The sequence below is a fragment of the Lontra canadensis genome, unplaced genomic scaffold, assembly GCF_010015895.1.
Source record: "Lontra canadensis isolate GAN:19392208 unplaced genomic scaffold, GSC_riverotter_1.0 scaffold166, whole genome shotgun sequence".
In the NCBI taxonomy this organism is placed as follows: domain Eukaryota; kingdom Metazoa; phylum Chordata; class Mammalia; order Carnivora; family Mustelidae; genus Lontra; species Lontra canadensis.
The window spans coordinates 1,142,727-1,168,791 of record NW_022631160.1 but is presented as its reverse complement, the minus strand read 5'-3'; the positions used below and the strand labels follow the sequence as shown (position 1 = coordinate 1,168,791).

The window sequence follows — 26,065 nt, the reverse complement described above, 5'->3', positions numbered from 1 at the left end:
AAACTCAAAATGGATGAAGGACCTCAATGTGAGAAAGGAATCCATCAAAATCCTTGAGGAGAACACAGGCAGCATCCTCTTCGACCTCAGCCACAGCAACTTCTTCCTAGGAACATCGCCAGAGGCAAGGGAAGCAAGGGCAAAAATGAACTATTGGGACTTCATCAAGATAAAAGCTTTTTCACAGCAAAGGAAACAGTTAACAAAACCAAAAGACAACTGACAGAATGGGAGAAGATATTTGTAAACGACATATCAGATAAAGGGCTAGTATCCAAAATCTATAAAGAACTTATCAAACTCAACACCCAAAGAACAAAGAATCCAATCAAGAAATGGGCAGAGGACATGAACAGACATTTTTGCAAAGACATCCAGATGGCCAACAGACACATGAGAAAGTGCTCCATATCACTTGGCATCAGGGAAATACAAATCAAAACCACAATGAGATACCACTTCACACCAGTCGGAATGGCTTAAATTCACAAATCAGGAAATGACAGATGCTGACAAGGATGTGGAGAAAGGGGAACACTTCTACACTGTTGGTGGGAATGCAAGCTGGTGCAGCCACTCTGGAAAACAGCATGGAGGTTCCTCAAAAAGTTTAAAGTAGAGCTACCCTACGACCCGGTAATTACACTACTGGGTATTTACCCTAAAGATACAAATGTAGTGATCTTAAGGGGCACATGCACCCAGATGTTTATAGCAACTGTACACAATAACCAAACTATGGAAGGAACCTAGGTGTCCATCAACAGATGAATGGATAAAGAAGATGTGGTGTACATATATATAATGGAATACTACACAGCCTTCAAAGGAAACAAAATCTTGCCATTTGCAATGACATGGGTGGAACTAGAGGGTATTATGCTTAGCAAAATAAGTCAATTAGAGAAATACAATTATCATATGATCTCTCTGATATAAGAAAGTTGAGAGACAGCATGGGGGGTTTGGGGAGTAGGAAAAGAATAAATGAAACAAGATGGGATCAGGAGGGAGACAAACCATAAGAGACTCTTAATCTCACAAAACAAACTGAGGATTGCTGGGGTAGGGGGCTAGGGAGAAGGTTGTAGGGTTATGGACATTGGGGAAGGTATGTGCTATGGTGAGTGCTCTGAAGTGTGTAAACCTGGAGACTCACAGACCTGTACCCCTGGGGCTAATAAAACATTTATGTTAATAAAAAATTTTTTAAAATAAAAAATGTAAAATAAAATTCAGTGTGGCTTGAGCACAGTAACTGATTTTAGATGAAAAGTGTGCATAGTTGGAGATGTTGTTAAGGTGGGTTGGGAATGTATCATTAAGGCCATGAATGCCATGTTCAGGAATATGAATTTTATCACTGGGTTAAAGAGGTTCTTTTTGGGCCGGGAAGTGGCATTATCACATGTGTTTTTAGAATATCACTTTTGGGTCATATTAAAACATAGGACTAGAGAGAGTAGAGGTAGGGAGGCAAGATAGGAAACTGCTGATGAGAAGGATCTAAATTAGAATACCAGCAGCAAAGAGAGACAGAGTCAAGAGATGTTAAAGAGTGGAGTGGACATTGCTTAGATATGTGGGTGTGAAGGAGTCCATGATGTTGGTGAAAAGACTCACTGAAATACTCTATAGAGTGGAATAACAAGATTGGGAGTGAAATAATGAAATGTTGCTGGTAAAGAACAGTGGTGAGTAGGATCAATGGCTTCTCAGAAGAGTGTTTAGACACTATGTAGTAGACATGGATTCTGGAATGAGATGGATGCAAATTGCTGCTCTTTCATTTAGAAACTATGTGGATTGAGCAAACTACTTACCCTCTCTGAGCACCCAATGACTTCACTACAAAATGGATCTCAATTTACCTATCTTAAATGGGAAGTGATAAGAATTAAAGGCGTATGGATTCACATCCACTTATGACAGCAAGAATTAAAAAGATAACAAGATATAGAAACAACCTAAGTGTCTGCTAACAGATGAATGAAGAAAATATAGATATGTAATCACATATATGAATATTATTCAGCCTTAAGAAAGGAGGCTATCCTGCCATTTGCAATGATATGGATAAAACCTGGAAGACATTATGCTCAGGGTAACAAGGTAGACACAGAAAGGAAAAAAAAACTGCATGATCTCATTTATATGTGGAATCTTAAAAACTCAAATACACAGACTTGCATTGATTCTGTAGATAGCTTTGGATAGTATGGACATTTTAACAATATTAATCCTTCCAATACATGAACACAGAATATCTTTCCATTTATTTATGTTTTTCTCAATTTCTTTCATCAATGCTTTCTAATTTTCAGTGCACAGGTCTTCAACTCCTTGGTTAATTTTATTCCTAAATATTTTTTGATGCTATTGTAAATGGGATTTTTTAAAATTTCTTTTTCTTTCTTTCTTTTTCTTTTTTTGATAGTTCATTGTTAGTATATAACACAACTGAATTTTGTATGTTGATTTTGTATCCTGTACTTTGCTGAATTTGCTTATTAGTTCTAACAGTCTTTTGGTGGAGTCTTTAGAATTTTTTCTTTATTTTAAAAAAATATTTAATTTACTTATTTGAGGGAGAGAGAGACAGAGCACAAGCAGGGGGAGTGGCAAAGGGAGAGAAGAAGCAGGCTCCCCACTGAGCAGGAAGCCTGACCTAGGACTCAATCCCAGGACCCTGGAATCCTGACCTGAGCTGGAAGGCAGATGCTTAACAAGTTGAGCCACCCAGGACCCCCTAGGATTTTTTCCTATATAAGAGCATACCACCTACAAACAGACAATTTTACTTCTTGCTTTCTAATTGGGACACTTTTCTTTTTTTTCTTTTTCTTGACTAACTTCTCTGGCTAGGACTACAGTACTATGCTGAATAAAAGTGGAGGCAGTGGACGTCCTTGTTCTTGATCTTTCTAAGATCAAGAGCTTTCAGCTTTTCACTTTTGAGTATAATATTAGCTGTGGGTTTGTTATATATGGCCCTTATGATACCAAAGTACATTCCTTCTATATGTAATTAGTTGAGAATTGTTATCATGAAATAATATTGATGAATATGCTTTTTCTGGATCTATTGAAAAGATCATATAATTTTTATCATTCATTCTACCAATGTGATGTGTCCCATTTATTGTTTTATTTATACTGAACCATATTTGTATCCATCCTAGGGATAAATCTCACTTGACCATGGTTCAAGATTCTTTTAATCTGCTGTTGGATTCAGTTTTCAAGTACTATGTCAAGGATTGTGGCATCTATATTCATCAGGGATACTGGCCTACAATTTTCCTGTTTTATATTGTCTTTCTTTTTTTGGTACCGAGGTAAGGCTGGCCTTATAAAATGAGATACGATTGTTCCTTCTTCTTAAAGTTTTTGGAAGGGTTTTAGAAAGATTGGTACTAATTCTTCATTAATGGTTGGTAGAATTCTCCAGTGAATACATTAGACTGTGAAGCTTTTCTTGGTTGGGAGGTTTTTGGTTGCAATCCATCTCCTTACTCATTATTGGTTTATTCAGATTTTCTATTTATAATTCAGTCTTGAGAGCTTATGTTTCTAGAAATGTATCCATTTCTTCTAGGTTATCCAACTTGTTGGAATTTAATTGTTCACAGTTGTCTCTTTATGAATATCTGAATTTCTTTTATAATGTCTCCTCTTTCATTTTTAGTTTTATTTAAGTCTTCTCTCTTTTATTCCCTAGTCTAAATAAATGTCAATTTTCTTTGTCTTTAAAAAAAAAAAGATTTTATTTACTTATTTGACAGAGAGACACAGAGAGAGAGAAGGAACACAAGTGGGGGGAGTGGAAGAGGGAGAAGCAGGCTTCCTGATGAGCAGGGAGCCCGATGTGGGACTTGATTCCAGGACCCTGGGATCATGACCCAAGCCGAAGGCAGACACCCAAGGAGTGAGTCACCCAGACGCCCCTTCTTTGTCTTCTTAAAAAAACACTCAATTTCTTTGATTTTGATTTTTCTATTGTTTTTCTGATCTTTATTCCCTTTATCTCTACACTGATATTTACTTTGTCTTTCTTTCTGCTAACTTTGATATTAGTTTTTTTCACATCCTTATGATGTGAAAGATAGGTTGTTTACTTCTGATTTTTTTTTCTTAATGTAGGCATTTGACACTATAAACTTCCTTCTTAGAACAGTTTTTACTACACTGCATAAGTTTTGGTTCATTGTGTTTCAATTTTTGTTTGTCTCATGATAATTTTTTATTCCAATTTGATTTATTCTTTGACCCACTGGTTTCTTAGGAGTGTATTATTGAATTTCCAAATAGTTATAATCTTTCTATTTTTCTCCAGCTATTTATTTCCAGTTTCATACCATTGTGGTCAGAAAAGTTACTTGGTATGAATTTAATCTTCTTAAATTTATTAAGACTTATTTTGTGGCCCAACATATAATCTATCATGGAGAATATTCTGTGGTGTTCAAAAAATGTGTATTCTATTGCTGCTGAATGGGACATATGTCTCTTAGATCCATTTGGTCTATACTGTTGTCCAAGCCAGCTATTTCCTGAATGATCAATGCATTTTTAAAAGTAGAGTATTAAAATCCCCAACTATTATGTTATTGCTCTATTTCTCTCTTTAATTCTGCTAATATTTGCTTTACATATTTAGGTGCTTCGATGTTGGATACATATATTTATTTATAATGGTTATATTCTTTGATAAATAACACAATTATTATTATATAATGACCATTTTTATCTCTTGTGACAGTTTTTGACCGTCTTAGACTACTTTTCCTTATATAAGTACTGTTACTCTTGCTCTTTCTTAACTACCATTTGTGTGAAATACCTTTTCTACTCATTCCCTTTCAGCCTATTTGTGTCCTTCCTGCTAAAGGAAATCTCTTGTAGACAAAATATAGTTGAATCTTATTTTTTTAATCTATTCAGCTGCTCTATGTCTTTCATTGGAGAATTTAATCCATTTTCACTTAAAGTAATTGTAGGCACACTTCAGATATATTGCAGATTTGGCTCCAGACCACTGAAATAAAGTGAACATTACAATTAAAGAAAGTCAAGTAAGTACTTTTGTTTCCTAGTATGTAGAGAAGTTCTGTTCATACTACACTGTACTATATTAAGTGTGAAATGACATTATGTCTAAAAAGACAATGCTTATACCTTAATTAAAAAAAATACTTTACTGAGGGGACTCTGAGTGGAAAGGAAAGACCATAATGAAGAGTATGAAAAATAAGTATACTTGTAAAAATCAGTCAAGGGATTCACAAAAGGAAGAATGTAAAATATGATACCAGATACCTAAAACATGGGGAGGAGAGGAGTAAAGGATGGATTCAAACTTAAGTGACCACCAATTTAATATGGATTGCTATATGCAGAAGGGGTTATATACAAATATAAGGTAAACATATATCAAAACCCACTAATAAATATGAAAAAATAAAAAGAAATTAATCCAAGAATATCACTAAAGAAACCCAAGGAACCATGAAAGAGAGAAAAAGAAGAAAGGACCAGAGAAAAACTATAGAAACACTCACAAAACAAATAACAAAATGGCACTAAATAGATATATATCAATAATTACTTTGAATTGAAATGGATTAAATGTTCCAATCAAAGGACATATGCTGGCAAAATGGATAAATTTTTTTTAAAGATTTTATTTATTTATTTGATAGACAGAGATCACAAGTAGGCAGAGAGCCAGGCAGAGGGAGAGGGAGAAACAGGCTCACCGCTGAGCAGAGAGCCCGACGTGGGGCTCGATCCCAGGACCCTGGGACCATGACCTGAGCCGAAGGCAGAGGCTTTAACCCACTGAGCCATCCAAGCACCCCAGGCAAAATGGATTAAAAAAAACCAAGAACCATCTATATGCTGCCTATAAGAAACACATGTCAAACCTAAAGACACTTATAGATTAAAAACGAGGGGATGGAAAAATATTTATCATGCAAATAGATGTCAAAAGAAAGCCAGAGTTGACGTACTTCTATCAGGCAAAATAGACTTTTTATTTATTTATTTATAACAAAATCCATTTATTAGTTGGTGGACACGTGGGTTGTTTCCACTTTTGGTTATTATGAATGTGAGGCTATATACATTCATATACTAGTTTTTCTTGTTATTGTTGCTAGTTTGTTTTTCTTTTTAGTTTCATGGGTAGAATTTAGTGATCCATCAGTTGCATATAACACCCAGCGATCATTCCATCAAGGGCCCTCATTAATGCCCATCACCCAATTACTCCATCCCCCTATTCACTTCCCCTCCAGCAACCCTGTTTGTTTCCTATACTGAGATTCTCTTATGCTTTGCCTTGCTGTTTTTATTTTATTTTTGATTTATTTTTAGTTTTAATTATTTTATTTCATTTTCCTTTCCTTCTCCTATGTTCATTTGTTTAATTTTTTAAATTCCACATATGAGTGAAATGATATGGATTTGTCTTTCTGTGACAAATTATGCTTAGCATAGTACCCTCCAGTTCCATCCATGTCATTGCAAGTGGCAAGATTTCATTCTTTTTGATTGCTGAGTAATATTCCATTATATGTGTGTGCATATATGTGTGTATATATGTATGTATGTATATGTGTATATATATGTGTGTCTGTGTTATATATATGTGTATATATATACGTGTGTGTGTGTGTATGTGTGTATTAATCTTTATTCATTCATCTGTTGATAGTTATCTAGGCTTTTTCCATATTTCGGCTATTGTGGACATTGGTGCTATATAAACATTGGGGTGCATGTGCCCCTTCAAATCACTGTGTCTGTATCCTTTGGAAGAATACCTGGCAGTGCAATTGCTGGATTGTAGGGTAGTTCTATTTTTAACTTTTTGAGGAACCCCAATACTGTTTTACGGAGTGGCTACACCAGTTGGCATTCCCACCAACAGTGTAAGAGAGTTCCTCTTTCTCCACATTCTCACCATTTGTTGTTTCCTGACTTGTTAATTTTAGTTATTCTGACCAGTGTGAGGTGATATCTCATTGTGGTTTTGATTTGTCTTTCCCTGCTTCTGAGTTATGTTGAACATTTTTTCATGTGTCTGTTAGCCATTCATATGTCTTCTTTGGAGAAATGTCTTTTCATATCTTCTGTCCATTTTTTTTAATTGGATTATTTGTTTTTTTGAATGTTGAGTTGTATAAGTTTTTTATATATTTTGGATACTAACCCTTTATGTGATACATCATTTGTGAATATCTTCTCCAATTCCGTAGCTTGCCTTTTAGTTTTGTTGATTGTTTCCTTTGTTGTGCAAAAGCTTTTTATCTTGAAGTCCCAATAGTTCATTTTTGCTTTTGTTTCCCTTGCATCTCGAGATGTGTCTAGCAAGAAGTTGCTGTGTCTGAGGTCAAAGAGGTTGCTGCCTGTATTCTCCTCTAGGATTTTGAGGGATTCTTATCTCCATTTAGGCCTTTAATCCATTTTGAGTTTATTTTTGTGTATGGTATAATAAACTGGTCCAGTTTCATTCTTCTGCATGTGGCTGTCCAATTTTCCCAACACCATTGGTTTTCCATTGAATAGTCCCTCCTGCTTTGTTGGAGATCAGTAGATCATAGAGGTGAGGGTCCATTTCTGGGTTCTCTATTCTGTTCCATTGACCTATATGTCTGTTTTTGTGCCAGTACCATACTGTCCTGCTGATTACAGCTTTGTAATACAGCTTGAAGTCTGGAATTGTGATGCCACAAGCTTTGGTTTTCTTTTTAAACATTCCTTTGGCTATCTGGGATATTTCCTGGTTTCATACAAATTTTAGGATTGTTTGTTTCAGCTCTGTGAAAAATGCTGATGGCATTTTGATAGGGACTCTATTGAATGTATAGATTTGTTTGGGTAGCATATTCATTTTAACAATATTTGTCCTTCCAATTAATGAGCATGGATGATTTTTCCATTTCTTTGTGTGTTCTTCAATTTCTTTCGTAAGTTTTCTATAGTTTTCAGAATAAAGACACTTTACCTTTTTGGTTAGGTTTATTTCCAGGTATCTTATAGTTTTTGGTGCATTTATAAATGGGATCGATTCCTCTATTTCTCTTTCTGCTGTGTCATTGTTAGTGTATAGATATGGAACTGACTAGTGTACACTGATTTTATAGCTTGTGACTTGGGAAAAATAGGCTTTTAAACAAAGACTGTAGCAAGAAACAAACAAGGACAGTGTATAATAATAAAGGGGAAAATCCAACAAGAAGTTATAACATTTGTAAATATTTATGCACCTAACATGGGAGTAACTAAGTATATAAGACATTTAAAAACAAAGAAAGGAACAAATTGATAGTAACACAATAATACACAATAACACAATAATAGTAGGGGACATTCATATCACTGACAGACAATCCAATCAGAAAACCAACAAGGAAATAATGGCTTTGAAGGATACAATGGACCAGATGGATTGAGCAGATATATTCAGAACACCATCCTTAAACAGCAGAATACACATTCTTTTCAAGGGCACATGGAACATTCTCCAGAATGGAACACAAATTATGCCACAAAACAAGTCTCAACAAATTAAAAAATATTAAAGTAATACCATGCATATTTTCTGACTACCACACTATGAAACCACAAATCAATATAAAGAAAAAAATCTTTTAAGAGCACAAACACATAGGGACTAAATAACATGCTACTAAAGAATGAATGGGTCAACTAATAGATCAAAGAAGAAATAAAAAAATTACATGGCAACAAATGAAAAAGAAAACACAGCAGTCCAAAAATCAGTGGGATGCAGCAAAGGGAGTTCTAAGAGGGAAGTTTATAGCAATATATGCCAATCTCTAGGAGCAAGAAAAATTTCAAATAACCTAACTTTATACATAAAGAAGCTAGAAAAAGAAGAATAAACAAAACCAAAACCTAAGGGGAAGGAAGGAAATAGTAAATATTTGAGTAGAAAAAAAAAAGATACAGAAGCTTAAACACACACACACACAAACACACACACACACACACACACACACACACACAGCTGTAGAACTAATCAATGAAACCAGGAGCTGTGTCTTTGAAAAGATAAGCAAAATTGATAAAACTTTAGCCATACTCACCAGGAAAAAAAAGAGAAATTACTCAAATAAAATCACAAATGAGAGGGGAGAAATTGGAACCAACACCACAAAAATACAAACAAATGTAAGAAAATATTATGAGACACTATATGCCAACAAACTGGACAACCTAGAAAAAATAGGTAAATTTCTAGAAACATATAACCTACCAAAACTGGAGCAGGAAGAAAGAGAAAACTTGAACAGACCAATAATCAGCAAAGAAATTGAATTCAGTTATCAAAAAACTCCTCAAAAACAGAAGTTCAGGACAAGACAGCTTCATAGACAAATTCTACCAGACATTTAAGGAAGATTTGATACCTATTCTTCTCCAGATATTACAAAAATAGAAAAGGAAGGAGAACTTCCAAATTCATTCTATGAGACCAGCATTACACTGATACCAAGACCAGATAAAGACAGCACAAAAAAAGAATCACAATCTGACATTTCTATTAAATATAGATACAAAAAAATCTCAACAAAATACTAGCAAATGGAATACAACAATACTTCAAAACATTCATTCACCACGATCAAGGGGAATTTATTCCAAAGATGCAAGAGTGATTCAGTATTAGCAAATTAATCAATGTCATATATCACATCAATAGGGGAAAGGACAAAAACCATATGATCATTTCAATAGATCCAAAAAAGACATTTGACAAGCACCAATCCATTCATGAAAAACAAAACAAAACAAAATAAAATCTCAACAAAGTAGGTCTTGAGGGAACACACCTCAACATAAAGGTCTTACATGAAAAACTCAGAGTGAACACCATACTCAGCAGGGAAAACCTGAGAGCTCTCCCCCTAAGATCATGAATAAGACAAGGATATCCATTCTCACTGCTTTTTAAAAATTTTTTTTATTTAAAAAAAAACTTTATTGAGATATAATGTCCATGCAAGAAAATGTATCTACTTTAATTTTTAATTTTTTTAAAATGTTTTAAATTACTTTTCAGTGTACTAGAATTCATTGTTTATGCACCACACCCAGTGCTCCATGCAATATGTGCCCTCCACAATACCCACCACCAGGCTGGCTCAACTTCCCACCCCTCCCTCTTCAAAACCCTCAGATTGTTTTTCAGAGTACATAGTCTCTCATGGTTCATCCCCCCCCTCCAATTTCCCTCAACTCCCTTCTCCTCTCCATCTCCCCATGTCCTCCGTGTTATTTCTTATGCTCCCCAAATAAGTGAAACCATATGATAATTGACTCTCTCTGCTTGACTTATTTCACTCAGCATAATCTCTTCCAGTCCCTCAGTACTTTTTTAAAAAAAGATTTTATTATTTATCTGACAGAGAGAGACACAGTGAGAGAGGGAACACAGGCAGGGGGAGAGGGAGAGGGAGAAGCAGGCTCCCCACTAAGCAGGGAGTCTGATGTGGGTCTCAATCCTAGGACCCTGGGATCATGACCTGAGCTAAAGGCAGATGCTTAATGATGGAGTCACCCAGGTTCCCCCATTTTCACCACTTTTACTCAACATAGTAATGGAAGTCCTAGCCACAATATTCAGACAAGAAAAAGAAATAAAAGGCGAGGAAGAAGTAAAATTTCACTATTTGCAGATGCCATGCTACTATATATAGAAAAACCTGAAGACTTTACCAAAAAACTACTAGAACTGATAAATAAATTCATAAAGTTGCAGGATACAAAATCAATGTTCAGAAAAGTCAATGCATTTCTATGTAATAGTAATGATGCAGCAAAAAGAGAAATTTAAAAAACAATTCTTTTTAAAATTGCACCAAAAATAATAAAGTACCTAAGAATAAACATGGCCAAAGAGAAGAAAGACCTATACACTGAAAACTACATAACATTAAAGAAATTAAAGATGACACAAAGAAATGGAAAGACATTCCATACTCATGGACTGGAAGAACAAATATTGTTAAAATGTCTCCACAACCCAAAGCCATCTAGAGATTTAATGAAATCCCTACCAAAATACCAGTAGTATTTCTCACAGAACTGGAAAAAAATAATCCTAAAATTTATACAGAACCACAAAAGACTCCAAATAGCCAAAGCAATCTTGAAAAAGAAAAACAAAACTGGCAGCAGCACAATTCCAGACTTCAAGTTATGCTACAAAGCTCTAGTAGTCAAAAGAGTATGTTACTGGCACAAAAATAAGTAGAAAGATCAATAGAACAGAATGGAAAACCCGGGAATAAATGCAAAATCGTATGATCAATTAATCTCCAAAAAAGGAGGACAGAATATACAATGGGGAGAAGATAGTCTCTTCAACAAATGTTGCCTCTAAAACAGGGCAGTTATATGCAAAAGAATGAAAATGGACCACTTTCTTAAACCATATTAAAAAAAAAAACCTCAAAATGGATTAAAAATCTAAATGTGAGAGCTGAAACCCTAAAAATCTTAGAAAATAACATAAGCAGTGATTTCTCTGACATCATCTTTTCTAGGTATGTCTCCTGAAGCAAGGGAAATAAAAGCAAAAATAAACTATTGGGACTACATCAAAACAAAAGCTCCTGCACAGTGAAGTAAACAATCAACAAAACTAAAAGGCAACCTGCTGAATGGGAGAAGATATTTGCAAATGACATATCTGATTTAGGGTTAGTATCCAGGGGCGCCTGGGTGGCTCAGTGGGTTAAAGCCTCTGCCTTCCGCTTGGGTCGTGATCCCAGGGTCCTGGGATTGAGCCGCGCATCGGGTTCTCTGCTCAGCAGGGAGCCTGCTTCCCTCTCTCTCTCTGCCTGCCTCTCTGCCTGCTTGTGATCTCTGTCTGTCAAATAAATAAATAAAATCTTTAAAAAAAAAGGGTTAGTATCCAAAATACATAAGAAACTTATACAACTCAACACCTAAAAACCAAATAATCCAATTAAAAAATGAGCAGAATAAATGAACAGACATTTCTCCAAAGAAAACATACAGATGGCCAACAGACACATGAAAAGATGCTCAACATCACTCATCATCAGGGAAACGCAAATCAAAATTACAATGAGGTATCACCTCAAACCTGTCAGAAGGGTGAAAATTAAAAATATAAGAAACAGCAAGTATTGGTGAGGATGGTCAGAAAAAGGAAATCTGTGCACTACTGGTGGGTGTGCAAACTTGTACAGCCACTGTGGGAAACAGTATGGTGTTTCCTCAAAGAATTAAAAATGGAACTACCCTATGATCCAGCAATTACACTACTGGGTATTTATCCAAAGAATACAAAAACAATAATTCAAAGGCATACATGCACCCTTATGTTTATAGCAGCATTATTACAAGAGTAAAATTGTGGAACCAGCCCAAGTGTCCCTCAACAGATGCATGGATAAAGAAGTGTCCCTTGATAGATGAATGGATAAAGAAGATATGGTATATATGTGGAATATATATAATGCAATATTACTTATCCATAAAAAAGAATGAAATCTTATCATTTGCAATGATGTGTTTGGAGCTAGAAAGTATTATGCTAAATGAAGTAAGTTACTCAGAGAAAGACAAATACCATATGATTTCACTCATATGTGGAATTTAAGAAACAAAACAATCCAGCAAAGGGGAAGAGAGAGAGAGAGAGAGAGAGAGAAACAAACAAACAAAAAGAACAAGTAACAGACTTTTAACTATAGGGAGTAAACTGATGGTTACCAGAGGAGAGGTGGGTGCAGGAATGGATAAAATAGGTGATGGGGATTAGGGAGTACATTTGTTGTGATGAACACCAGGTGTTGTATGTAAGTTTTAAACGACTATATTGTATACCTGAAACTAATATAACACTTTATATTAACTATTTTGGAATAAAAAGCTTAATAATAAAAGAATATTTATTGCTTAAAAATGCTAAACATCATCTGAGATTCCAGCAAGTCATAATCCTTATGCTGGAGAAGGCTCTGGCCTTATTTTTGATGGCTGCTGACTGATCAGGGTGATGGCTGCTGAAGGTTCGGTTAGCTGTAGCAATTTTTTAAAATTAGACAATAATGAAGTCTGCTGAATTGATTGACTTTTCCTTTTACATGCCATTTCTCTTTAACATGCAATACTGTTTGATGGCATTTTACCTACAGTAGAACTTTTAAAATTGGAGTTGATACTCTCAAACCCTGCCACTGCTTTATCAACTAAGCTTATTTAATATTCAAAATCCTTTGTTGTCATTTCAACAGTCTTTACAGCATCTTCACCAGTAGATTCCATCTCAAGAAACCACTGTCTTTGCCCATCCATAATAAGCAAATCCTCATCTGTTGAAGTTTTCTCATGAGATTGCAGCAATCCAGTCACTTCTAATGCTATTAAGAAGCTAAGGATATACCTCAGTACTGACCTTCACGTTCATCCAGGGAAGAAGTATAAAAAACTGTTCTTTCTCGCAGCAAGCGTTTTGAAATTGTGATTGGTTTATGCCTTCTTGCTGTCACTCGAGGTGGAGGCACTGGGGGTGTAGAACTTTCTTCAGGTGGACCTGAATAGATCTGTAAAAGGAGAATATTTTGAGAAAACAATTAGAAAGACCGAGTTTTTGTCTCCCTAATTCTAACTACCCATTGATGCCTACCAACATTACACCTAGGGTTTGCCATAGCAATTCTAATATGATTAAAGGAATTGGGATTTTTAAAATCACTCCAGCTACCAACAAGTGTTTAGAAGTCTCCTATCATGTTTAAGACACAGTACCTGGCCCTTCACAATGTGGAGGAAAGAATGCAAACAAAAACTGCACAGTCAATCCTGGATTTTCACTTACTCCCTGGAAAACCTTAGGCAAGTCACCTCCTATCTCTGAGTTTTAGATTCCTCATCTGTAACATGGGGAGAGCACAACTACCTCATACGGTGTGATAAGAATCAAGTGAAAAGAGTAGTCAAGGTACATTGTATGGGTAGGGGTTGGTTGTGGGGGGTTACTAAAATGCACCCAATATTTCTGAAAGGATACCAAGGAAATTGGTTAAATTGTTTGCTTCAAGACAGGAATAATAAGTGGCTGAGGAAAGGATGGCAGTAACTTATTTCTTACTCCTATATCATCTTGATCTTTTAAAATTTCATACCATGGACATATTATTCAAAAAAGAAAGGGTGAGACAAACCATGGGAGACTGTGGACTCTGAGAAACAAACTGAGGGTTTTGGAGGGGATGGCGGTGGGGGTTTGGGTGAGCCTGGTAGTGGGTATTAAGGAGGGCACATATTGCATGGAGCACTGGGTATGGTGCATAAACAATGAATTTTGGAACACTGAAATAATAAAATTAAAAAAATAAGAAAGGGTGAAAACAAAATGTCTTATACATTGTAAAAAGTGCTGGACAAATGAGGGAGAGGGTATCATTACAAAAAATTTTTAAAGATTTTATTTATTTGACAGAGAGAGACCCAGCAAAAGAGGTAACACAAGCAGGGAGAGTGAGGGAGAAGCATGCTTCCCACTGAGCAGGGAGCCCAATGTGGGGCTCAACCCAGGAGGCTGGGATCACGACCTGAGTCAAAGGCAGATGCTTAATGACTGAGCCACCCAGGCACCCCATTACAAGCTTTTTTAAAGCAGGGTCCATGCCCAGCACAGAGCTCAACATGGGGCTTCAACTCACGGCCCTGAGATTAAGACCCAAACCGAAATCAAGAATCAGATGCCTAACCGACTGAGCCAACCAGGCACCCCTAAATGATTACAATTTTTATATAGTGTCATATGTATTTGAAAACCTTTCTTGGCTCTGGGGGGACTGAGCTTTTGGCCAGAGTGCACACACTTTGGGAGGACACACACATGGTGAGGGAGGAAGGCAACAAATGAAATCAACCCAAATGATTAGTGCAAAAAGAAATGCCAGAGACCAATATTGTATCAGGCTGCAACGTCACAGAAATTACATGATTGGGAACACAAGGAAACCCTGTGTAAAATCTGAGCAATGATAGAAAACATTGCAAGCACAATCACAAGGCAATACACGTCTCAATGTCTCATGGCATAGGAGAGAGAATATGACATAGTAGCAAGCAGATAAACTTTGAGGCCATACAGTTTCAACACCAATAGTAGTAATATTCTAAATAATTACCATTTTGTGAGCATAGGTTTATGCACTATAGGAGTTAAGAATATCTCTTGCTGGGGTGCTTGGGTGGCTCAGTGGGTTAAAGCCTCTGCCTTCAGCTCAGGTCATGGTCCCAGGGTTCTGGGATCGAGCCCCATATCGGGCTCTCTGCTCAGTGGGGAGCCTGCTTCCCTCGCCCCCCTCTCTGCCTGCCTCCCTTCCTACTAATGATCTCTGTCTGTCAAATAAATAAAAATCTTTAAAAAAAAAGTGTCTCTTGCTATTTATCAAACACACCACGGACTTTGTACTGAGTGTTTCATCTAACTGGAGTGTTCTTCCTCCAGATATTCATATAGCTTGCTCTCTTAATTTCAGTAGGCTATGATCAAATATACTCCTCCCAGTGAGCCCATACCTTCCTGTATGCAATGCTTCCTACCACCCTTTTTTTTCTCCTTAACATTTTTTATTACTTCCCAATAAAATATATTGTAATTATTCTTTTTTTTTTGTTTTTGTGTCTGCCACTCTAATCTACTGTAAGCCATAGGGAAGTACATTATCATGTTCACTGTTATATCTCCAGCAACTAGAAGACTGACTGGAATTGCTGAGTCAAAAGAAAAACACATTTAAAATACTGATATAAAAGGCCAAACTGTCCTCTGAAAACACTATAATAGCTACTTCCACTTCTAGTCAAGGTAGGACTACAGGTATTAGGTTTACATCTTCTGCAACTAATAATTTAAAAACTAGGAAAATTACACATGACAATGGGTTTCAAGACATTGGAAATCTGATAATGAAAGACAGTGATCCATGAGAGACGGGAAAAAGAAATGAGGTGAGTCTCATGATATTCCCAGCTTATAGCCTGGAGAGAGTCTGTAAGCCATAATTTATGGAGGAAAGCTCAGAGGGAGCCTATCAGTCAGCTTAAGTTGAAGACACGAGTTGCAAGTATGGAGAGGGCAAGAAAGAGAATTTTTCAGGGTAAAATATCAGAGAGAAGGTAGCTGCACAAAGAGCTCTGGAGAGCTGCAGAAGTTCTCTTTAAGACTTTAGCGGAGGTGTGATTAATACTTATGTGTGAGGAAAGAACCACACAATTGAATTAGAGGGACTGATTACCTAAGATCACACAGTGCCTAAAAGAATTCCAGCTCTCACCAGCCACAGTGGAAAATCAAATAATTAAGTGCTGTGGGTGGTGGGCACTGCAGAAGTGCATCATGCAGGCAGCTGGCCAGCTCCACCAGCATGAAGGCTGAGTTGTGACTTGGGTGTCATCATTCTTTTGTCTTAAAGTAGGTGTTTATCAGCATAAAATTCCCTCTTAGAACTGCTTTTGCTGCATCCCCTAAGTTTGATACACTGTTTTTCCACCGTCATTTATTTCAAAATATTTATTTTCCTTTTGATTTCTTCCTTGACCCACTGGTTATTCAAGAGTGTGTTGCTTAATTACCACATATTTGTGAATTTTTCTCCTGTTATTAATGCCTAGTTTCATAAAATTCTGGTCAGAAAAGATACTTGGTATGATTTTAATCTTCATACATTTGCTAAGGCTTGTTTTGTGACCTAGCATATGATCTATGCTTTAGAAAGTTCCATGTGCACTTGAGAAGAATGTGTATTCAGTTGCTGTTGGATGCAGTGTTCTATAAATGTCTGTTAGGTTCATTTGGTCTGAGGTATAGTTCAAGTCCAATACTTCTTTATTGATTTCCTATCTGGATGATCTATATGCAATGATGAATGTGGGGTGTTTAAGTCCTCTACTATTATTTTTTGTTGTCTATTTCTCCCTTCAGATCTGTTAGTATTTACTTAATATATTTTTGTGCTTTAATGCTGGGTGCATATATACTTAAAATTGTTACATCTTCTTGAAAAAATAGACTTATCATTATATAATGACCTTCTTTGTCTCTTGTTATAGTCTTTGGCTTAAAGTTTACCTTGTCTCATAAAAGTGTAGCTATCCCTGCTTTCTTTTTGTTTCCATTTGCATGGTATTATCTTTTTCCATCCCTTTATTTTGGGCCTATGTGTGCCCTTAAAGCTGAAGTGAGTCTCTTTTAGGCAGCATATTATTGGGTCTTATTTTTAATACAATCAGCACTCTATGCCTTTTGATTGAAATTTTTAATATACTTACATTTACATAATTATTGACAGGTAAAGATTTACTAATTATATCTTTTTTATTATTTGGATTATGCTATGTTAGTCACCATATAGTACATCATTAGTTTTTGACGTATGTTCCAAGATTCATTGTTGGAATGAATGCTCCATACAATACGTGCCCTCCTTAATACCCATCACTGGGCCAACCTATCCCCCACCCCATCTAAAACCCTCAGTTTGCTAATAATTGTTTTCTGGCTCTTTTGTAATTCTGCTGTTCCTTTCCTCTTCTCTTGCTGTCTTTGTTCTAATGAACTGATCATTTTCTGTGCTGGTATGTTTTGATTCCTTTATCTTTTGTGTATCTACTTTTAGTTTTTGTTTTGCAGTTACCATGAGGCTTTCATAAACAAAAATATCAATATAAAAATTCTCTTTTAAACTGAGAACAACTTATCTTTGATCATACACAACCTCAACCATTTTACACCTCTTCACATATTTTGATTTTGACGTCAAAATTTACTTCTTTTTTTTTAAAGATTTTATTTATTTATTTGACAGAGAGAGATCACAAGTAGGCAGAGAGGCAGGCAGAGAGAGAGGGGGAAGCAGGCTCCCCGCTGAGTGGAGAGCCCGATGCGGGACTCCATCCCAGGACCCTGAGATCATAACCCGAGCCGAAGGCAGAGGCTTTAACCCACTGAGCCACCCAGGCACCCCGAAAATTTACCTCTTTTTATATTGTGTACCTATTAACAAATTATTGTACCTAAAGTTTTTTTTAACACTTTTGTACTTTAACATTTATACTAAGGTTACAAAGTTAACATACTACCATATTACAGTATTAGAGTATTCTGAATTTGAGAATATACTTACCTTTACCAGTAGATTTTTTATTTTCATATATTTTTATATAACTAATTAGTGTCCTTTCATTTCAGCATGAAGAATTCCTTTCAGTATTTCCTGTAAGGCAGGTCTAGAGTTTATGAACTACCACAGCTTTTGTTTGTTGGCAAAGTTTTTATCTGTCCTTCATTTCTGAAAGATGACTTTTCCAGGTAAAATATTCTTGGTTGACAGTTTTATTCCTTCCACATTTTCATATGTCAACCAACTCTCCCTTAGCCTGAAAGACATCTGTGGGAAATCTGCAAATAGCCTTATAATGTTCCCTTATAGTTTTTACTTTCTCTCTTACTGCTTTGAAAATTCTTTTCATTTTTCATTTTACATGATGTCTTGGAGAAGATTGTTTCGGTTGAAATTTTGAAGCACTTGTTAGCTTCACAAATCTCTCCCCAGATTTGAGAAGTTCTCAGTCATTTCTTTTTTTTTTTAATTTTAATTCCAGTATGGCTAACATACACTGTTATATTCCTTTGAGGTGTATAATACAGTGATTCAACAATTCCATACATCACCCAGTGCCCATCAAGAGAAGTGTCTTCTTTAATTTCCATCACCTATCTCACCCATCTCCATCCACCTCCCTTCTAGTAATCATCAGTTTGCTCTCTATGGTTGAGAGTCTGTTGCTTGGTCTTTGTGTGTGTGTCTCTCTTTTTTCCTTTGCTCATTTGTTTCCTTTCTTAAGTTCCACATATGAGTGAAATCATGGTATTTGTCTTTTTCTGACTGACTTATTTTGCTTAGCATTATACTCCCTTGCTCCACCCTGTCATTGCAAATGGGAAGATTTTACTTTTTATGACTGAATAATATTCAATTCCATTTATATACCACAACTTCTTTATCCACTCATCTACCATTGGACACTTGGGCTACTTCCATAATTTGGCTATGGTAAATAATGCTATAAACACAGTGATGCATGTAGCCCTTTGAAGTAATGTTTTGTATTTCTGGGTAAATTCCCATAGTGTGATTATTGGATCATAGGTTAGTTCTATTTTTAATTTTTTGAGGAACGTCCATACTGTTTTCCCCAGTGGCTGCACAGGTTTTCATTCCTACCAACAGGACACATGGGTTCTTTTTTCTCCACATCCTCACCAACACTTGCTGTTTGTGTTTTTATTTTAGTCACTCTGACAGGTGTGAGGTGATATCTCATTGTAGTTTTGATTTGCATTTCTCTGATGATTGATGTTGAGCATCTTTTCATGTATCTGTTGGCCATCTGGATGTCTTCTTTGGAGAAATGTCTGTTCATGTCTCTTGCCCATTTTTAATTGGATTTATTTTGGGGTGTTGAGTTGTATCAGTTCTTTATATATTTTGGATATTAACCCTTAATCAGATATGTCATTAGCAAATATTGTCCCCCATTCAACAGGTTGCCTTTTAGGTCTGTTGATTGTGTCCTCAGCTGTGCAAAAGTTGTTTTTTTTTTTTTTAATGTAGTCCCAATAGTTTATTTTTCCTTTATTTTCCCTTGAAACAGGAGACATATCTAGAAAAATGTTATTATGGCCAATGTCCGAGACATTATTGCCAGTGCTCTCTTTTAGGATTTTTAGGTTTCCATGTCTCACATTTAGGTCTTTAATCCATTTTTAATTGTGTTATGTTAGTCACCGTACAGTACATCATTAGTTTTTGATGCGCTGTTCCATGATTCATTGTTTGCATATGACACACAGTGCTCCATGCAATCTGTGCCCTCCTTAATACCCATCACCAGGTTCACCCATTCCTCCATTCCTCTTCCTTCTAAAACTCTCCCTTTGTTTCCCAGAGCCCATAGTCTCTTATGGTTCATCTCCCACTCCGGTTTCTCCCGGAGAAATTTTTCCCCTTCTCCTAATGTCCTCCACGCTATTCTTTATGTTCCACAAATAAGTGAAACTGTATGATATTGACTTTCTCTGTTAGACTTACTTCACTTAGCATAATCTTCTCCAGTCCCATCCAAATTGATGCAAATGTTGGGTATTCATCCTTTCTGATGGCTGAGTAATATTCCATTGTGTATATGGACCGCATCTTCTTTATCAGTTCATCTGTTGAAGGGCATCTTGGCTCTTTCCACATTTGGCCTTTAATCCATTTTGAGTTTATTTTTATGCAGGGTATAAGAAAGTGGTCCAGTTTCTTTCTTTTCCATGTAGCTGACCAGTTTTCCCAATACCATTTGATGAAGAGATATTCTTTCCCTTTGGATATTCAGCCATTATTTCTTTAGATAAGCTTTCTCCTATTTTTTTTTCTGGGATTTCTAGGACTTCAATAATTCACAGATCGTTTCTTTTAATGGATCACACAGTTCACATAGGCTATATTTATTCTTTTTTGTTTTATTTTTGCTCCTCTGAATGTATGATTTTAAACGGTCTTCACTAAATCTTTCTTCTGTTTGGTCAAGTGTGATGCTGAAGCTCTCTATTGAATTCTTCAGTCACTGTTTCTTGAACTCTAGGATTTCCTTTAATGGTTTTTATTTCTTTCTTGAACTTCTCATTTTGTTCATGTATTTTTCCCCTAATTTCATTTAGTTGTCTATCTTTCTTCTCTTAACATTCACCTAATTTATTTAAGATGATTATTCTGAATTCCTTATTGACAATTCCTGGATCTTCATTTATTTAGGGTCAGTTATTGAAGTTTTATTAGTTTCCTTTGATGGTGTCATGTTTCCTCCATTATTCATGATCCTTGTGTCCTTGCATTTGTGTCTGTGCATTTGTCCAAGTAGGCATCTGTTCCACTTTTTGTAAACTGGCTTCAGCAGGCAGAACCCTTCAGCAGTTAGCTCATTCTGAGATTCTGATGGACCATCAGTGGTGTCTGTGGGGTGACTTGCTGCTGGAGTTCTTGGACAGGTATATCTGGTGTGTGGGTGAGTAAATGGGCAGGCCTGATGCCCAAGGGGGTGGGCCTGGAGCTTGGATTCACTGGGGTGGGCCTGGAGCTTGAGTCTGTGGTGATGGACCTGCAATCTGAGTTTATGTGGATGGACCTAAACCTGGACCTGGGTCCATGGGGTCTCACTAGGCTCAGGAGATTACTGGGATGGTCCTGGTATCTTGGTCCACAGGAACTGGCATGATGCTGGGCGGGCCAGGAGACTGGTTTCATAGCAACTGGCCTGGAGACTAGGGCCATGGGGGCTGGCTTGCTACTAGAGTAAGCCTGGAGTCTAGGACCATGGAAGTTGACCTGTAACCTGGGGTCTTGGGGGTCAGCCTGAAGATTGGGTCTATGAGGCCTGGTCTGGTACTAAGGCAGACAAAGAACCTGGGTCCATGAGAGTTAGCCTATAGGCTGAAGCTGCAGGTGTTGGCCTAGCACTGAGGTAGACCAGAAGGCTAGATCCACAGGACCCCACATGGAGCCTGAGCCACAGGGACAATCCTGGTGTTGGATTGCAGGCCAGGAGTCTGGGTCTGTGGGAGATGGCCTAAATGCTAGTTCTGTGGAAGCTTGCCAGTTCTGGAATCAACCAAGAGTCTGTGTGCACTGGAGCCCACCAGGAGCCTGGGGACATGGGGGTTGACTGTGAGTGGGTGGGCCAAAGCCTGGGTTTGTGGCAGCCTACCCATAGCCTGATGTCTTGGGAGGTGTCTAGGGGCATTGGATCTGGGTGATGGTGGTGAGGCTTGAGGAACTGGGTTCACAAGAGCCTGCTAGGCCTGATGCTGTGGAAACTTTCTGGGGCTACAAGAGTTACTTGGGACCACAAAAGCTAGAGGACACATGGGTGGCATAGGGGACTGGGTTTTTAGGAGCCCACCAAGAGATTAGGGCCATGGAAAACACCCCAACCTGCAGGAATTGTTCTGGTCCTAGGGAGTGCCAGCTATTGGGTCCATGGTGAAGTCAGATGCTCACTTTACTTTCCTCCCATGTGTCTATCTCTGCACTGGGCTGTCAGAGATTGCAGGAGGGGTGACAGAAATAACATAACAATCTTTCCTCCTTGGTGTGTCTTTTCTTATTTCTATGCCTCACCCAGGTGTTGCTATCCCTAACCAGGATTCCTTAGTTATTGTGAAGGTATTTTTGCATATAGACAACTGTTCAAATTTATGTTTCTGGGGAAGGACTGGTGCTAGAAATTCCTATACTGCCATTTGGATGATGTCATTCCACAATCCCCTGGCCTCTACTTCTTCACAGCCCATTTGCTCCTCAACCTGGTCTCTGTCCATACCACTCTTATAACTCTTTATACAATGATTACCACCAATCTTTTAAATGCCAAATCCAATGGTCCTTTTTCAGTCCTTATTTTGACTTTGCTCCAGCACTTGACAGAGTTGACATTCCTGCTCTATAAATGCCTTACTCTTTACTTTTCTGAATGAACATATTTCTGCCTCTCTGAACACTGCCCAGGCTTTTTCTATATTCATACTATACTACAGTCATACTGAATTATTATAGTTCTTTACATATCATGTTTTCTTACTCTTTTGTGTATACAGAATTCTCTGTGCTTATACACCATTCTTCTTTATGGCAGAGACTGCTAATTGCTTCTTAGTGTCTATCCCCTCTTGCTTTTATTCATAGAAGTCACTGAGTTTTAGCTGGGTATCCATGCCTACATTTTTTAGTCTCCTTTGCAACTAGGTAAGACCATGTTACATAACATGTACTGAAGTTATAGGTAATAGAATACAAGTGAATATTATGTATGTAAACTTCTGGTACATGTTTTTATGAAGACATTTTCTTTATTCCATTCTATCTCTTTTCCCCCTTCTCTTTGGGTGGTACTGATGATTACCAAGAGATTGAAGCCAAGTGGTGAGGAGAGCAGAGTTGCCCCACAAATTCTGGACTGTTTACCTCTAGACTTCTCCATGAGAGAAATGAACTTTTCTTTATCTTAATTTATATCACTGAATGTGTGGTCCTTTATGTTACAGGAGATTAGCTTGTACTTTAATTTATCTACTCCTCTTTAACTTTCAGGACTCAAATCAGGCATTACCCAATGTATGAAGGCTTCTCTGACTCCCAGAGATATATTCCCTTTCCTTGTGCTCTCATAGCATCTGATATATATCTTCATCACAGTAGTTATTATACAATATCCTGAATGTTAGCTGGTCCAAATTCTCTGTCACTATCATAAGTTTCCTAACAGTTAAGATTTTGTCTTATTCATCTTTAGAAGTAAGAGCCCTACTACAGCACCAGACAAAAGTTAGTGGCTCAATGGCAGTTTTCGGAATTAATAAATGAATCTCAGCTGCCAGGCCCCTCAAGGCCTATTAAATAATAGAGCCTATTCTCACTTATTCCATCTCCAACTGCAATTGGGCAAAGAAAGCATGTTATATAGATTACTGACAGCTTTGATTTTGTTGGGGCTTTACCACTTACTAGCTAAGCAACCTCAGGCAAGGTACTTAAACTATATGAGCCTGACACTTGAGGCTAAGTTTGCATTTTGCAAACAGTTGCAAAATTAGGATAATGATACCATCCACTTTATAGGGTTGTTGTAATGATTGAATAAGAAGATATATGTAAAGAGCATAGTTTCAGCACATGAGATACTCAATAAATTATAACTATTCTATTAGCAATCCTAAAAAGGACTTAAACCCATGTTTCCTTGGATAAGGGTGATAAGCAACTGGGGCACGAGGGAAGTAGAGATTGGAAGAATAAGGGGTGAAGTGGTTATGTGCTAATCAAATCAGGGGATGTGAACTTGTTGGTTCCTTGAGGTCTCTGGAAGATTAAATGATTTCATTTCCTTCTTCTAGTTACACAAATTATTCACTTCTCATTTTAAAATCTCCTTCTTCACAGCCTGCTCTTCAAGGAATTACCCAGGCCCCAAGATGCATATGGGCTCACCAGCTTCTAGGGTTTGTAATGAGAGCTTCCAAATTTACCTGTACAGGTTGCTGGCTATAGTTCCTGTCTCCACCAAACAGACTAAGGCATTGGTTGGGAGTCTTTTGAGACCAGTTCTGCCAATGTGCCAGTAGGCAGAGCTCAGAAAAAATGCTTATTAGGCTTAAGTTCACACTCTCTCTAAGTGAGAAAAGTCTAGAAAAACAGAGAGGACGCTTCCTGCTGTGCATCCTCTCTAAAATTAAAACATGGCCTTTACAACCCTATAGTCAACATGGATTGCAACATCTTCTCCAAAGCTGGCCTGCAGAGGCAAACCTTGAAGAGAGGCTTTAATGTGGAAATACTAGCAATTACTGTGGTAAGAAGAATCCACGACCTCTCTCTGTTCTGTGGGCCCTCCAAAGGTCTCATTTCGCATCTCTTTTTAAATGAGCTTTAACCTATGTGTTATTGCTATTCCCAAAGAATTGGAGTAAATGATCCTGCTTGCTCATTCAACTCTGGCCACTTTGGCCTCTTTGCTGTTCAACATGCCAAAAAACCTCTGCCTCAGGGCCTTTGCTGTTCAATATTCTTGGAGCAGTTCTTCCCCAAGATATCCACCATGGTTTGTACCCTTAATTTATTCACTTTTTTGCTTAAAATATATTGTATTATATTATATTATATTATATTATATTAATATCATCTTCTATAAGATGACAATCCCTTACCTTGTTTTATTTTTCTTCAGAGCACTTACCACCACCTGGCAAATATATCAAATTGTTTATCATTTGTCTTACCCAAGTAGAATATAAGATCCTTTGTTTCGTTTATAGGTATATACAATAAGAATTTAGTAAGTATTCATTTAACTAACAGATATCATTAGCTCTTCAAAAATAGAACTATAAACTACAGATTAACTAGTGACCCTCAGAAGGAAATCCTGGGAAAATCCTCATAGTTTCTCTTATGAGAGGAGAAGGGAGAGATGATGGGCCTATGATCTCTGGACTCACTTTTGGCAGCCCAGTTTTAATGAGGGGAAAACTTTTACAGACAAAGGGAGTTAAGAAAGGCACACGAAAAGAAACCTAGTCTGCTCTACTCAATTCCCTATCAACTTCTTGAGTATCCATGAAAAGACAATCTAACCATGTTCTGAGAAAGGAATAACAGTATACCCTTTGAAGGTAGAAGAACCAAATCCTAAAGGAATGGGAAACTCATAGTGCATGGGGCTCTCCTAGGGATGGATGGGGACAAACACTAGATGCCATAGGATACAAAAATAGCTCTTCTGTATCTTATGCAATCATTTCAAAGGGGAAGTGACATCAGTGGCAGGAAAGGACATAAATGGTGGAACTAGATGCTGACCTAGAAGACTGACTAAAAAATGGCTTTGGTAGCACAAAATTTTTTTCCAAGTTCAAGCCGTGGGTCAGAGCTGTTTTTAATGACCAACTCCTATACAGTGTTTATTACGTATCAAGTACCATTTTAAATATTCTGCATATATGAATTCATTTACTGATTTTTCACAAATTTCTTTCTCTGAACTTCCAAAGGGAATTTAGGGTTGATCAACTAGCACATTAGGGTAACCACAGAATAAATTCCTCTATCCACCCTTTTTCATAGGATTAAAAAAGGGGAGAAAAACTGACAACATAAATGGAAAGTTGAAGAAACTCACTAAAACTTGACAGGATCCCTTACTTTCCTCCACTCTGGTCACTGGAATAGCTTTTCTATAGGTGAAAAACCAAGCTGTGATTTTTAAATCTTAGACAGACTAGGTCAATTCACTAGAAAGAAGGCTAGACAGGGGATTTGAGGCCAAAGAGTTGGCTAAGAATAGTATGCATTTTCCAAGGTACCCTGATCCTAAGTCGCAGGACCATGATATGAACTCAGATGTATCTGACTTCAAAGTTAACATTTTTCTACTGCATAACATA

The 26,065-nt window shown here is 37.1% G+C and overlaps 1 protein-coding gene across 5 annotated transcripts in view; it reads right to left on the bottom strand.

Annotated features, from left to right (window-relative positions):
• Positions 1–26,065, bottom strand: part of OPHN1 (oligophrenin 1) — a 510,840-nt gene that overhangs the window by 53,138 nt on the left and 431,637 nt on the right. For all 5 annotated transcript variants that reach the window (XM_032845576.1, XM_032845578.1, XM_032845577.1 and 2 more), the window contains one exon: positions 13,466–13,613. In XM_032845576.1, coding sequence (XP_032701467.1) covers positions 13,466–13,613 — 148 coding nt within the window. The remainder of the gene's footprint in view (positions 1–13,465; positions 13,614–26,065) is intronic.